We start from the raw sequence: 16,075 nt of genomic DNA on the forward strand, positions 1-16,075 counted from the left end.
ACATTAAGGAACTCAGTAAGTTCAGACTGGGGATGAACAGAGACTTTATAGACGGTTTTAGTGACAATTTTCAGATAAAAATACAGGCAGAACAACAATTTACAAGGTTAATGATGTCTCTTACCTACTCTATTTTTTGCCAAGGGTTATCTGTAACAGTAGGGAGAGAAGGTAACTTGTGCTGGCTTGTTTAAATGATTAGTCACCCTGGTGTCTTCTGGCACCATTTGACATAGCTAAGCTGATCTAATGGCTAGCTGCCACAGCAAGGATGGTGTCCTTGTACTGCATGGCTTCCAGTGTAAGGAAAGGGCAGGAATAATCTGCTTGCCACATGGCTAGATATGGGAGCTGAGTAGACCTAAGACTGGCATTATCAGGAAGCTGATAACTTGTGGCAAATTCAGCTTTCCCAGCCAACTTGTGGAACAGTTTTGTATAAATCCAGAAACTGAGGAAGGGAATGGAACCACACAGCCAGTACTGAGGGATCAGCGGCTACTGCTGCTGTGCTGTGCTGCTGCTTATGCTGCTGTGGAGCCATATCTTTAGACCTGGCCTTTGAAAGGGTAGAGTTAGTCTGTATTTGCTGACAGAGGAGTGTTGGCCAGGGATGTGAAAAATTTCTCTTTTCAATTGCAGCTTAAGCTGGATGAATTGAAATGTTTTTCATGTACCTGTTATCACTGTGATGATAATGCATTTGTCTAAGTTTTTTTTTATTTCTAAGTTGTTTTTTCTTCTATGTTAACAAAAGACTTAATTATTTTACTTAAGCAATAGAGAACAGTGTAGAATGCTTTTGTTGGCATAACACCTTATTTAGGGAAGTTTATCAGTATAATTATGCCAATAAACTTCACCTAATGTATTGCTGTTGGATCAGCTCTGTAGTAAACATTGGGATTAAAGATATCTTTTATCTCTAACAGTAACGTTTTAATTCTTTAGCATCTGAAATGTGATATACAACCTAACTCTTTGGCTTTTTTAAAATAAGAGTGTGACTTGGAGTAACCTGAAGTACAGATATGCATGTGTGCAGTAACTGAAAATTTTTTTTTCCAGTAACTGGGTTATTTAGTACATGTGAGAATATCACAAAAGTACGTTTTTACTCCCTTCCCCACTGCCTTTTATCCACCATCTGAACTGGCTGAGGAGAGATGATTATGCTGATAGTAGTTCAGCTGGAGTCTAGTGTTGGGAGTGCTTAGCTCCTGCTGCTCAGGAAAGCTCTAGACTTTTAAAGTTGCATAGTTTCCCAGTCCGATTCTGATGAGGGGGATGGTGGAATTGTTGTGTATATATGCAGTTTCTGTCTTCCTCTAAGTTGTTCACCTTGCTAGACAGCTGAGTATATTTTTATATACACCTATCGCTGTTTTTTCCCTGCTTTTTAAAGGGTTTTTAAAATTTGGCAGCTAATTTCATAGTAAACTTAGAAATTTCAGTTATACAAATAGTTGTTTAGGCCCATAAGAAGGGTTCTTTGTGTTCTTCAAATGTTTGAGAATTACTAGAGCTACTAGCTCTCAGTCTAATCATGAGGAGGAGCGGGGGTGCTTTAGAGAGCTGCAGTAGCATGATTGTGGTCTGTGGTGGAATTAACTCTTTTAAAGCAGATGGGAGAAAACAGTCTCTGTGGAACCCTATGTCTTCCTTTCAAATGCTCCTGGAACCACAGAATAAATTTGAAATGTGACTGGATACCAGTGCAGAAATACAGGGAGCATAATACAGCTATAATACAAAATCATGACCTTTCCAAGCAGATTGGTCCAGGATGTCGTTGTTGGGTCAGCCCAGTATGAATATAGCACAGAAATACAGCCTGTGGTTTGCAGTAAACACTGCTGAGAAACTTTCTATAGGTTTTTGTATTGCAGTATTTAGAAGCTTTTCAGTCTGTGTTGCTGCATGTCCTACACCATCTGCAGGCGCTTCTTTTTCCCTGTTCTTTTTCTTCTTTTGAAGGCTTTGAAATTCTGAGGGAAAAGCTACTGTAGAAAAACACCCTGCATGGTGGCAAAGGTATGAGTGGAACTGAAGGAATCTGTTCAGTAGATCTCTGAGGAAATAGCTTCAGTAATGCTGCAGAAGTTTCCCTTTCATTTATGAGGAGTATTCAGATGATAGCTCTACCTTAGCTCTCTAAATAGATAATTATACTCAGTACCAAGTCCCGCTGCAATCTGAGTCAGTATTGCTGAATAGTTAATCTGTTTTAAAAACAAACAAACAAAAAAACCAACAAACTGCAGTGTTTTTGTAAGTAATATTTACTGCTTGAAAATAAATTAAAGCATGTCTCATGTTACAGTGAAGGGCAGGAGAAAGGAACGGAATTTAAAAAACAATCATTTTGTCTTAAGTGAGTAAGATTGGGGAGCACAGTGGCAGAAATACAAATAGATTGATCTTCTGCTCTTTAAAGGACTTCTACCTGCAGGACTAAATAAAATACTACTGTAGAGAGATAAGTTACTCTGTAAAAGGCTGTATGACAAAACTCTCAACTTCAGGTGTTAAACTGTCAAATTTTGTAACCTTCCAGGTGACTTCTGTTTGTATTAAAAATTGCAGAAAATAGCACTGGGGATTTGGATTTTTTGCCTTCATCTATGACTTGGGGAGAGGGGAAGGTGTGGGGGTGCACATGGAGGATGTCGACTTGCAAAATAACTTGCAGATGGGTCTTCAAGAAATAAACTTTGGGTGAACAACCATATAGAAATACACATTCAACTACTTATTAGTGGACTCTTCTTCTCCCCTGATGCTGCTCTAGATTAAGATGCCTCTTGCTGGGAATCTGCTCTGTCTGTGAGCCAACTACCAGATCATGAGCTGTAGAAAGCTGAGGTTTGGCTGGAGGCAGCGTCCTAAGTCTTGGTCTAGACCTATGCTAAGCAAATGTACTCCATAAGGCTTATCTGCAACTGCCTTTGCCTTGCCAGGGCGATCGTAATCATCTTTCCATCTTCCCTCCTTCCAAGAGTTGTTGCAGAAGCAATATGAGAAAGGCATACATTGGACATCTGACCAAGGGAGAAGGAATACAGTTGACAGGAATGTAAAGGACAGATGGTGCTGAGCACAGCTGTGACTCCAGTTTGGCTTCTGAGGAGGAGGACTTGCCTAGGAAGTCCCTGATCTAAGAAGTTGGGCTGTAGCGTGTAGTCCTTCTCTGTGGCCTGTCAGTGTGACACAGCTTAGGACATCTTAAGTATTAAATTAGTGTAACTGGGGCTTCTGCAAATGAGGCATCTTAGGCAAATCTGATCTTGGATACCTAAGTCACTTCCTCAAGCAGGAGCAGAGATTTTTGTCACCTCTTGTTGATATGACAATGGCGGACTACGTGAATGTCTGCGTCTATTACTGACTTTGTGGTGGAAGAATGGCCGGTATATATTCATAGCTCCTGCATGTTGGGCAGATTGTCTATGCAGATCAGAGATGACATGGAGAGGCTGTGTGAGATTTTTAAGTCACGCTGAAAGGCATCTGTTCTTGGCCATCTGAAGGGAGTACTGCTTTGCAGGTACTGGATAAGACTACAAAAGTTTAACAGTAACCAGAAAGGATGAGCACTTACCAGAAAAACAAATAAGACTGCAACTAGAAAATAAATTGGGTAATAAAGTAGAAATATCCTAATGGAGATTAGGGTGTTTATATTTGATTATTTGTACTTGCAGCAGAGTGGTGGTTGGATACAACCAAAAGCAGTACTTTTGTGCTCTGCAAGGCCAGAGGAACTATAAAGACAGCAATGCCCAGTCCACTTGTGTTGTGCAGGAAATATGGGTGTGAGGGCATCCTTGAGATGTGCCAAGCCTTCAGCCTGAGAGACCTTTTCTCCTTTGAGCAGCTGTATATACATAATGCATGTACCATACCTGTACAAAGAACTAGGCTACAGCATTTGTTTAGTAATCACAAATAGCTGAAGGTTTTAGAGGGTCTTAAATATCCCTTCCAACAGGCACTTCAGATTAAGTCATGTAGGACATATGAGTTAAATCAGTGCTGCTTATGTTTTGCATGTTTAGTTAGTAACTAATAAAGCAGTGCATTGTACTTATTTATAGTATAAGGGTCTTCTGTAGAAATAAACCTCAGTTCCAGCTGGACAATTAGATCCTTGTTCAGATCCTGCTGGAGTTTCCTAGCTGTTTATATGGGTGTTAAGCAGTGCTTACAGATACTATCTCTTGTTTCTGAATAATTTTAATTAAAACTTTCCAGTGTCAGTTTGGGAGGCATTGCTTTGTGGTGTCTCCTCTGAGTTAAAAGGCAACGCAGGGTGAGATAGCACCTATCCAATCCCATGCACCCGAATTGGGTGAGGGTTGTTGAGGTCCAGTTGAAGTTGTGTTTGGAGAGTAGGAGTGTATGGTAAGTGAGAGCAGGGTTTATAAACACGCTTTCACTGTGCTGGCCAATACAGAGATCTTAACTGTGGCTGCTGTTAACAGCCTTTCCTGATTAAACCTGGCAATGTGTCCTGCTTCACAGGTACTGCGCTTGCTATTGTGATAATTAAATTTGCATAACTGTTGGTAAGTTGGCAAGACTAAAATGAGCAATGATGTTCTCTACTAAGAGCATGTATTTTTTTCAGCTAAAAATAGTTTACTGTTTTGTAGTTCATCAACTATATTTGAGGTGTTCCTATGCTTGTTTCTACCTGTAGGGTACTTAATTGTTTATAAAGTCACATTGTTAAGGCTACAGACTCAACAGGAAGTACAGATTCAGAATTAGAATAGTAACTTCCCTGGGTACATATACTTGTAGTAGTTTCTGAGTACTTGGTAAAAGGGGAGAACCTCTGTTTCAGTCAGCATGGTGAACAGACTTGTTCTGCAGGTGATTCAGAACTGTTGGACCGCTGTCTGTCTTGCTGCAGCAATTGGAATGTATCTAATGAAAGAGGCTAATGAAAGGGACTAAAATTGGAAGGAATTGGTTTTGTCCTGTTCTGTAGGCTGACTGTTGTCATTTTTGTAGTGCTGGGGAAAGACATGACAGTGCAGTGTCTCTCTAATGGTTACTGATCATGTTAGTAGCTAGTCTTATCTACTGGTGATTTGACTTACCAGTTCAAGTGCAGTTCTTGCCATGTACTCCTGTGGAAAAAGTTGAGATTGGAGTAAATAAGGACTCTTGATACTGCACAGAGGGACTGCATTTGTGGTTGTAGAAGCAACTTTAACTTCCTAAAGACCAGAGTTCTTGCTATGTCATCTCAATGTTCTCATTAAAAACAATATTATGCTTAGTGTCTCATCCTCTCCCTGCTTCTAGTTTGGTATTTAAAAACAAAATAACCAACAAACCAAAACCCCCAACAAAACCCCAAAAACCCCCAATAACTCACTCTGTCATGGGTCATTAAGTTAATTTCATACAGACTGTAGCTGTTTATGCTATTGCAGAAGTTAGAGGATGATGTTAGTATATCATGGAGTTACATAAAGGTTTCTCTGTCCCAAACTACCCTTTTTAACCTCTCTGTACATGCCCTTGATGAGTCAGTACCGGTTCCCCTTTGGGATCATCTCATAAGGATTGCTTCCCACCAGCATTGTCCAAGTCTGCCTAGTCCTTTCCCTATCAATTTGCTCACGTGGTTTCCTAATCTCTTATCAATTTTTTCCTAGCTCCTGCTATTTTCACTTCTGGTCCTGATCTTTATAGGAACATAAATCCAAAAAATTATTTTCTTTTTCTTCTGTGTCCTCTCATTTGGACTCTCTTCTATATTCCTGTGGAACTTCTATTTCATATTGCTTGTGTTTCAGTGGGGAAACGGCTTGCTTTTTCTTTCTTTTTTTAAAGAGTAATGAGAGTTGGACATGAAGGACTTGCTTAGTGTGTAGAAGGGACTGTGCCTGTGTCCTTGAGCAGCTACTTGCAGGGGAGGTCTGGCTTTGATTCTGTAGAACTGGGCTAAAGAAGCTGTGCTGAGCCACTCTGTGTAAGTGACAAATAATTTGTCCAGTGCTAGATGGTTGATTTTGAACCAATCTAGCAAATGAGGATTTTGAGATTTTTAACTTCCAAATATGAAGTTCTTTGATCAGTAGGTATTTCAAGATATTTTGTTTGTTTTCTTCATCTACTCTTCAAAGATTTAACATATGACCAAGTTTCTGTCCATTATTAGTCCAAAGGGTACATATCTGATGGAGGGGTTAACCTTTACCAAGTTCTAGATACCTGCTGCAAAGAATGGAGGGTCAAACTGTTTTAAAAACAAACAAAAAAACCCCAAACAAAACCAAAAAACAAACTCAGAGATCTGAAGAATATGTGCATATGCATCTAAATTCTGGCAAATGCAACATAAATTTAAGTTAATATGGACAGGATTGTTTGTCATTGCTACTGATATGCCATGCTAAAACCATTCAAGCGAAGTGGATCCTGCTTTTGTAATTAAAATGTTTGTGATGCCGTATATGAAGTAGCGTGGAGAGAATGGAACTAGTTACAAAATTTGCCTGCTGCCCCTTTAGAAAATACAAAACTACTAAGTGAAAGGTGGACTGGAGAGCGATGAGACTGGAGAAATAGTAATTTCAGGTGCCTGAGTTAGTCAAGCAAGACACTACTTAAGTTTCAAACTGGCTTCCTCTGTACATAACTGGAGTTCAGATGCATATTCCAATAGCTTGCTGTTAGAAAAACAAGATTTATTTTTTTTAAATACAACTCTTCAGTATGGAATTCCTTTCTCATCAAGGAAGAACAATGCATTTTGTCTTTGTTCTGTTTAATTTGAAAGGAAAGATGAGTCTGAAATGCAAAGTGTAAAAACTATGACTGTCTGTCCAGATCTGAAAGTGTGAATTTGAGTTTTGCTTTAGGGTCACCCTTCTGCAGTGGCATTAGGTTGATTTGGCATGTTTTTTACCTTTTTTTTTTAAATGGTTACTTAAATAAAGCAACATAATGTTTTTACTTACAGCACTTGAAGAATCGGAAAGTGACATTTATGTGCGATTCATGAGGTCACACAAGTGTTACGACATTGTTCCAACAAGCTCCAAGCTTGTTGTTTTCGACACTACGCTACAAGTGAGTATTCTCCTTTCAGTCTGCCTTTGCTTGCAGTTGATTTTTTTTAAGTGTTTCCTGAGTACTAAATGAAATTTGATCTCTTGAAGAGAAATTCTCCTATATTGCTGTGCTTTGACTGTACAAACCCATATTGCTTCAACTGTATCTTTCATGTTATACTGGAGGAGGAGCTGGGGGAAGACTCCTTAGCAGAACAGGAGAGGATGTAATTTGTTTTGCCGTTGGAATCACTAAAAACCTTTCAGACAAGCCCAAACTTGTATTGGTTTCTTCATGGCTATCAGAATTTACATGAAGACACTTTACGTAAAAGTCCCTGTGCAATAGCTAAAGAGCATCCAGGTGTTTTGAGCCTGTTCCCACTATGTTGCTAAGACAATTTAGGACTAAAATGGATGGCTTAATTACGCAAATTATTACATTCTCCAGAAAAATTTTGTTTTCAGTTTCTCATTTTGCTTTTAATCAGTAAATCATCTGGTAGACTGTTGGCTCTGTCTGAAGAGTTTGTTTGCCAAAAGAAGGCATTAGCTGCCTGCTATAGAAACAGGCTGATCTGTTCTGCAGTGTGGTAGAAAGCTGTGGCTTTCTCTTTGTTTCCTGGATTTTGCAATTGGTATGTTTTGGCTTGCTCTGGTCTTTGTTTCGGTGTGCTTTTCCTTTTAAAGATGCTCCAATTCTGTCTTAACTAAGCCCATTAAGTAATTTTGGTCTGGAATGTACTGCTCAATTAGACTTCAGCTTTCCACAGTCAGAGGCAACCATGTAATAGATACTTAGTCCTAAAACATTCACAGAACCATCTTGTGTATCAGCTAATCGTATATAATGCTAGATTGAGTGCTGTGATCTAAAAGTTGGAAAGCCTAACATTGCACAACAAGGCAAAGTAATTAGGTGGATCAAGAGTACTGCACGTGTATTAGTCTACTTGTACAATGACCAACAGCATCTTTCTCGAGTTCTACAGCATGGCCAAAAGCACTGGAGCTGCAATTACTGTTGAGTACAAAAAAAGAAACTTTAACTTCAACACGGGACTCTTCAATTATCCAAGCATCTCGCTAGTGAGCGAGTTCCCTTCATCTCTTGGTTCTCTTAAGACTCTGATCACACTGAGGCTTCAATGTGTTGCCTCTCATACGTTGGCTGAGTCCATAAACGTAAGTATCCTATCCAGTATGAGTATTATGTTAAAACTTGAGCAGGGCTGTGGTTAAGATCTGCCCATGTGCCAAAGGACTTCCTGCTGCTAACTGATCCGGTAGCCAAGCAGGCAATGCTGAAAGTAGCAATTGGTCACCAGTGTCAGATTATTTCCTCATTTACTCGGAAAGCCAGGCTTCTAAAAATTTTTGATCCTTAAGCACCTTGGTATCAATGGAACAGTTGCCTTTATTTCCCTAGGGTTCTTCCATGTGCTTTACTGGACACTGGATTTTGTAGAGAAATGACACTTCATCTGTGATTAGAGGTGGAAAATGGTAGCCTGTAGTCTCAGAGCAAGACCTTTCAAGCACACAGATATCAGCTCTACAGAGATTTTCTTTGTATATTCCACTTCTTGTTTTGATATAGTCTTTCAGCTGCATCTGCTCTTGTGTTCCACCAGTCACATGGGCTGTGTGCAAGCACTGTAAGCTCTAATGAAGACTGTCACATTTAGATACAGTACTGATGAATACTTCTTGCCACATTCCTTTAGAGGGATTTCTTTCTCTGTCTCTCAGAACCTTGCCTCTTTGAGGGGTTGGTTGTGTTGACTTTTTCAGTCTTGGAGGGAAAAAGTTCTGCGGTTTTTTTTTCTGCCTAAAAGAGAGAATGACTGTCAACTCTGGACTAAAGAATTCAGACTACTTTGACCTGAAAGGTCAGATTTCTGATGGTAGTGTTTACTGTCACTCTTTCAGCTCTTCTCAAATACTTGTAGCTTCCTTTTGATTCCAGGGGATATTTATTTTCACGCTACAAGATAATCTGTTGGGAGTTGTTACCTGCAGCTTGTTGGCATGACCCACAACCTGTTGTTCTCAGCTGCTAGTGGTCACCTGGGTCAAAGGCTTGAGCTTGGTCACTGTTGCAATTGGAATACGGAAAATTCATCTTTTTATGAACCAGTTAGTCTTGGGCCCTTGGAGCAGGTCACCCATTCCTTTTGCATTCCCCAGACCTCTAGATGAATTACATAAAATCATGCCAGATACCAGTTTTCATTGCTGGAGCTGTGTTGAGATAATGCTATTAATGTAAAGACGTTAGAGTTTCATCTCCAGTTGGTAAGCGAGTGTGAGGTAGTACTTGGAGAAGTAAAGTGTAAGTGAATGAAACTTGTGATTTTTCACCATAAAGGAAAACAGGTAACTTAATGGTAATGGAAAAACTTTCACCAACAGTCCACCAAAATCCACGTCTCATTTGGGATCTGTAATGGTGGTCATGGATTACAACTGGAGAAGAACAAGGCATGCCTTGGTCTATCATCATGGGGTCATATTCTCAGTCTGCTTCTCCAGGTGTTTGAAAGCCGTGGTGGTAGAAGGGGAGTCTGTAGTTAGTCATTCAGACTCTACTATATGACAGTATCTTGAACCTGGATTACTGGTGAGGAGCATTTTTTCTTCAAACTGCATTTTTTGGACTTCGCAGCATTATGTTTAATCCTAGCTTCATTACTCTTGATTTATAAAGTCATAATATTATTGTAAAGCAGTAGTCCTCTTCCAGCACTAGCACTGTCTTCCAACTTTGCAGGTTTCACAAAGCTAGTAAATTACAGGGTTATTTAAAGAAACATTAAACAGATTCATCTGAATGTGCACCCTGGGCTACACTACTAAGAGGTCTTCTTAATACTCCTCTTCAGTATTTCCCTTTGTAGTTCTTTACCTATCACCTTGTATTAATGTTCCGTGTTCAGTATCTTCAAAACACATTATATTTCTTCATCTTGAGGAGTGTGGCTGGTGCACGTACATGTGTCTGGAATATAAAAGTAGAATACCTTTTTTAAAACCTGGTAGAGAATTTACCTAATAAGGGTAGCCAAACTAAACTTCTAGAATGTTCTTTGTGTTTTCATTTTTAATGTATGCATTACATATTTCCAGTACCTCAGGACTTTGTACCAGTTCTTATTTTATAAATGTGGTACACAGCTTTGAAATGGTCAGTGTCCATGAATCCTCTCAAGCTGAGAGAATTTTGCATACATTTGTCTTTCCTGGATCTGTTTCACCCCTACCCAAGTAAGTGTTTCTCCTAATTTAGAAAACAAACAAGCAAAACAAGCCTAATGCCTTGAAAATGCTCTTCAAAGATTTGATTTCAGGTTTTTAATAGTTCTAGAGCTAAACCAGAATATATAAGAGCTCATGTCTTGCATCCCTTAGTATAAGCTCGTAGCAATCAATGGAAGAAAGAAGAAAAAATGGATCTGCGGTGTGTTCTAATGGCATCCTTTGAAGTATTCTGCTGTTGGATTTTTATGTGACTACAGTATCTCGTCTCCCTCTACTGGTCAGCAATCACAGCACATATCACATGTTTCTACCTTGGTAAATTATTCATGAGATACTGTGGAAAGTATTCTAAAACTGTGGCTAGCTGTGGGAAAACTGGAGATGTTAACTTATATAATGTGGCACAAGTCATACTGCTGAAGCAGTAAAAGTAAATGAAAAAGTAAATGTTTAGTCTCAATGTCTTTGAGGGATTTAGTGTAAAGATTTGTGAATCTTGTTTTAACCCTGAATAAGAGAGGAGATGGTAAGGTGCCATTACACTGGAAACAGAAAGAAGGCCTTAAATAGCAGAAATAGTAGCTAATAAGAAGCAGGAATGGGCTGACAGTCTCTTCAGTCCTGCCTATTATTTTATTATTTGTATTATTTTCATTAAATTATTAATGTATTATATTCTAGTCTTATGCCCAGTCAGAAGGCATGGGGGCCTCTCGCTTCCAGCAGCTACCAAACATCTTGGCTGCTTCTAGTGCTAGCACACCTATCTGTTCTTCCATGTCAGGAATACACCTGTGCAACTGGCACCTGCACTTGGCTATTGTGAAAGCAGCGGTTATCTCGTGCACTTCCATTAGGTGTCAGATCATATGGTAAGGGAGAACTGTGCTGTGCTGCAGCTGGAGAATGTGTCACTTGGCACGGACTTGAGCAACATCCATAATAAATAAAATGTACTGAGCCAAAGTCTGTTTACCTGCTTGAGGCCAACTGGCACAGCTCAGTTTGCCTTAGTATAGCTCAGCTTGTATTTCCCCCCAAAACAGAGCATCTGCATCTAGTCTGCCGACCCAAAATGGTCCCTAGCCTGTGCTGAACCCTGAGAAGTCGTGGATACAGCCTGGGAGAATGCTGGCTGGCACAGGTCTCTTGATTTAGACCAACAATGGACTGTTCCTTCATCCCTTTAACTTACTAATACAGATGTAGCCTGTAAGTATTTGCTCCTCATAAAGATTTATAGAATCATACTGAACTCCACTTGAGTGCTGTGGCTTTCCCCTGCCTGTGACCCATTAATACTCCTGTTCGTGACAAGCTCCAGCCTTTTGCTCTTCCCAGAGAAGATGCTATCTTTGCTTGAAGCACATTTCAATAAACTTGTTTAAAGCCTGATCTGACCAGGAAGGGAGTCAAGAGACAATTAGATGTTATGAGCTATCCTGTGAAGTTTGGAAATTTGACTCTGGATGGTGGGGAAACTAGGCAAGTTGCAACAGTGTGCAGCTCATAGTGGATAAACTTTAAAATTTCTTGCACATCTCCCAAGATGCAAACGATAGGAGAACAAACACTTCACAGCCCCTTTGATGGGGGTTAGGAGGGTTGTCCCCTGAAGGGCTACTCCGTGAATGAGCATTCACTTATTATTGTTCTTCACCCCAATTATTAAATAGATGAATCTGGATTATCTTTATAATAGACTCCAGGAAGGCACTGAGCTGAATGCAGGTTTACTGGTTACCAGCTTGTGTCTTCAGCACAGTATTTGAGTACTCTGCAAGTGTTAAGGCATTTAATGTGGCAGTGGTCTGGGGAAATAAGGTGACATCCAGATCTGCCTTTACTTTCTGTTTGTTGGTTTTAACTTGTATCAGGCACATAGAGTGACACAGCAATATGATCCTCTTTGCCTTTGAAACTGATATTAGTGCTTTGAAGGAAAACAGGAAATTTAGTAATTCCTGTATTAAATTCAAATGTCAACAAAATATAACACTCCGCTCACGTTTGATCAGTTGGATTACTTTTCTCTAGTACTAATGTGACTTTCCTTGTTACTGTATACATTTGACTTTGTGATGTTCTCTTCAGAGACCAATGTATTTCCCCACCCTCCTGAATTCTGTCTGATTTTTTTAAAGGAAATGGCTCTTACCTAGTTTATAGCAGCCTCTGAAGCTTAGCTCTATAAGCTTATTTAAGGCCAGATTTTTGTCTGGCCTTCAAACAAATTTATTACTTAATTTGTTTTGACTTTGCCCAGCCTACATAAAGATGAGAAGGATTAGCTTATATTGTAGTGCAGAGCAATTAACCCTCCAAGAGGAATGTAAAAGGTAAGTATAAGACAGAATTCCATGCTCAGTATCAACCAGCAATCAATAGTTGCAGGAACGGTACAATAGCAAATGTAGTGGCTGTGTCTTCTGAAGTTTGTATAAGATCTTGTGGCGTGAAAAGCTCTGCCTAACCTTTGGCTAAATGATACTCATAACTGTTAGAAGTGAATTTATGTTTTAATACTAAAATGTGTATAGCTTTTGCCCACCATGACCTTGGATCTCTTTTTAAAGTGTTTGTCCAGCACTTCTTCATAAACTAATAAAAAATCATATTTATGTGGAAAAAGTCATCAAAATAAGCTTTCAGAATCCCAAAACCCTTTTATATCTAAATCCTAAAGATCCTTTTATATCATGAAGAAATCTTGGACAATTTTGTGACTTGAAGGTTAGATTATTTAACCTTTCTGTGTAATGAAATTATCTAAGCTGGTAATGGACCAGATGTTACCACTAATGTAGGCTTTTGTCAGTAACTGTCACACTCTAGTAAGACCTCAAATACTTATTTTCCTACCACATAGCTAGAAAAATATTTTGAACAATATTCTGGAAACTTCTTTAGTGGTTTAACAAGCCGGAAGTAAATATAACTTCTGCAGAGTGTGCAATGGATTCCACATTAGAAGTGGAAGAGGGTTTGTATTTCTCTTCCTTGTGCTGACTCTATTCAGTAAACGGATTTATTATTCTTGTTCCCTCCAGGTCATTCTTGACTGGGGTGTTGCCTCTCTCCAAGGTAATGAGATAGACCAGACTTCCAGGAAGAATGCTGTAGAATCTTTTGCTTCCAGAAACACACAGCAGACTCTGGGTCTGCTGTCACAACATAGTTCTCACAGCTTTACAAAAGGATTGACTGTCTGTTCCTTAATTGGCTTTGAGGTTTTTTCTCATCAAAGTTGCTAAATTTAAACTAATGTACTGTCTGCATTTCTGAGGAGTGTGAACACCCCTCCTTGCTTACCCGTCCCACAGAACTGTACGAGAATAATGTAATTTAGCCTGTAACTGGCATGTGGGCTGAGGCAGTTGAGCAGGCCACATAAAAGCTCCCTTCACTGAGATCAGGCTGAAATCAGTAGCATAACAGGGGAAGACTCTTGTGGTTTTTTTTTTTAGAGCTGCTCCTGTTGCTTGTACAGAACAAGCATAAGAGCTTAATTTCTGCAGCTCTCAAAACCAACAGGAAGCATTCATTCCTGGATCTTGGAGGAAGATAATAAGAGCTCATTGTACCAATTAAGCAGAAATGTTTTGGTCTACACAAGGTGTAGGTAAGGTGCTTGTGTGTGGCTGAGAGTCATGCATAATTCTTCTTGCCTTCCCTGCCCCATCAGCACTTTTTCTGGTAAGATCTTAATCTGTGACAGAATTTCTATATCCTTCCCAATGCAGCTGGTCCCAGTGGCTCTGCCGATGAGGCTTACCTAATGTCTTGCTCTCAGCCCATTGTGGCATGAAATCTAGCAGCAGAAATTCTGGCTTGAAGCGATTCCCCCCTGCCCCAGAAAACAGAGCTGTGTTGTTTTTTTTTTTTTTTGACTAGAATGCTGAGGCTCCCTTCAAACAGCAGGCAGAAGTATCAGCAGATACTTATTTTTTTATTGAGGTGGAATAAAAATTGACTGTTATCATGGACCAGTGGCTATCTAGAAGAGGTCCTGCTTAAATCACATGTGGTGTTGTCTCCAACACCTTAATTGGTGTTTAATTGCCAGCTACAATATGGGCACATTGACATAGAGTATCCATTGAGGTCTCAGTTTGGTGTCCTCAGTTGGGTTCGGAACTTTTCATGTGGATGTGATGTGGGGAAGACTTCTGCCTGTGGACACAGTACCTGCTTTCTGGGGTTTGGCTTGGGTCTGAAGGCTATTACTCTGTCAGGTCTTAAACTGTACTACTAATGGCCATAGAGTGCGTAGTGAATCATCTACCAAGAGTGTTCCCTTACCATCCCCTATGAAGGGAGAAGAGAACTGAATTTTGATCTGGTTTCATGGAAGCTTTCCAAAATTAAACACAAGCTAGAGGAGCTGCTTTTGGATGTTAGTTGGTTGGGGTTGTTCAGATGTTAAAGCAAATGTAGCCTCTCGGTTAATAACAGGTTTGTCCATTTTTCTCTCTACTTGAGGGAGTGCGAAGGAGGAAATTCTTCTCATCAAGACCTGCTTGGCCTTAAGTAGCCTTTTTTCTTAAAGGCATAGTCCTTCAGGGAGGAAATGCTTCTACCAAATTCATAGACCAAAGAAGAAAATAATTGGAAAATGAATTTGAATACAACAGTCATCAGGCTTAGATGGTTGATTGTAGTCCTGCATGCTGGTTTAGTCCCTCCAGACAAGCCAGTTTATAAAAACACTGAACTACTATATGCACTATAAAAGATGTTTTTAACTTCTCAAAATAGCTTCTTTACAGGACTGTAGCTTTCTGTAAATTAAAAAGATGTCTGGATTGGACATTACAGCTTTATTTGAAGAAGGGGGAAAAAAAACCCAAAACAAACAAAGGATTGCAAGTTAATGTTTATCCTTCCTAATGTTTTCTTGTCCATGTTTTTAGAAACAAAGACAAAACAATTAATGATCCCCTGAAAAAGAGAGCAATTCCTGCCAGAACTTTAACTGTTTCCCAATAGTAGGTGTTATCCCTCGATCACAAGTTAGGAGAAGTGTTTTCCAGTTTCCTCTTGAGAGCTTGGAAAGCTGATGTGGAGATTCTCTGGAAAATTGATCCATCTCCCTGAAATTTTTTTGCTTCAGATCTTGCATTTGCAAAGATTACCGTCTCTTCAACTGAAGGTGTTTAAATGTCCTTGCCATCTGGATGTGAATTGCTTCAAAGCGAAAGTGCTCTTGGTATTTGGAGAATACTTAGCTTGTACTGTATTTTCAGCTTTGTATTTTCTGTGTTCCCAAATACTGTATCACAAGCCACTGTTCAGGTGAAAAGCTGGGTGGTTGGTCTTCTCCAGTGGACCATATTGCATTACCTGGGATCTGAAGACTACACAGTAGTCAAGGCTCTTTTTGTTTGTTTTCCTCTCTTGGAGATCTGCCAAGACTTGGGTGGCCAGAGAACTTGCCATGCTACTCTAAAGAAATACAGTCCTGTTTATGTTGGGCAAGAAACTCTTGCCCCATTCCTCGTGTTTTCACATCAAAAGAATTTGGGAGTCAGTCAGCTCATAAACACATTTAAACCAAGGGAGTAAAGTGTAGGTTGCCCAGTTTTTATGCAGTACAAAGGTGACAGCAGAGGCCTAATGGTTTTCATGTTACAACAAAGACCAGTGGTACTACTCTTGGTCATCTTGCTTAGTAAGAAATATTGAAATGCAAGTGTCTAACCTCTAAGTCTTGGGGTAACTTTTTGTGTGCCTTCTTACTC

At 39.6% G+C, this 16,075-nt stretch overlaps 1 protein-coding gene across 6 annotated transcripts in view; it reads left to right on the forward strand.

The window, feature by feature from the left end:
* Positions 1–16,075, forward strand: part of PRKAG2 (protein kinase AMP-activated non-catalytic subunit gamma 2) — a 231,489-nt gene that overhangs the window by 192,060 nt on the left and 23,354 nt on the right. For all 6 annotated transcript variants that reach the window (XM_064445079.1, XM_064445080.1, XM_064445081.1 and 3 more), the window contains one exon: positions 6,983–7,092. In XM_064445079.1, coding sequence (XP_064301149.1) covers positions 6,983–7,092 — 110 coding nt within the window. The remainder of the gene's footprint in view (positions 1–6,982; positions 7,093–16,075) is intronic.

This window comes from Phalacrocorax carbo, chromosome 2, assembly GCF_963921805.1.
Source record: "Phalacrocorax carbo chromosome 2, bPhaCar2.1, whole genome shotgun sequence".
NCBI lineage: Eukaryota > Metazoa > Chordata > Aves > Suliformes > Phalacrocoracidae > Phalacrocorax > Phalacrocorax carbo.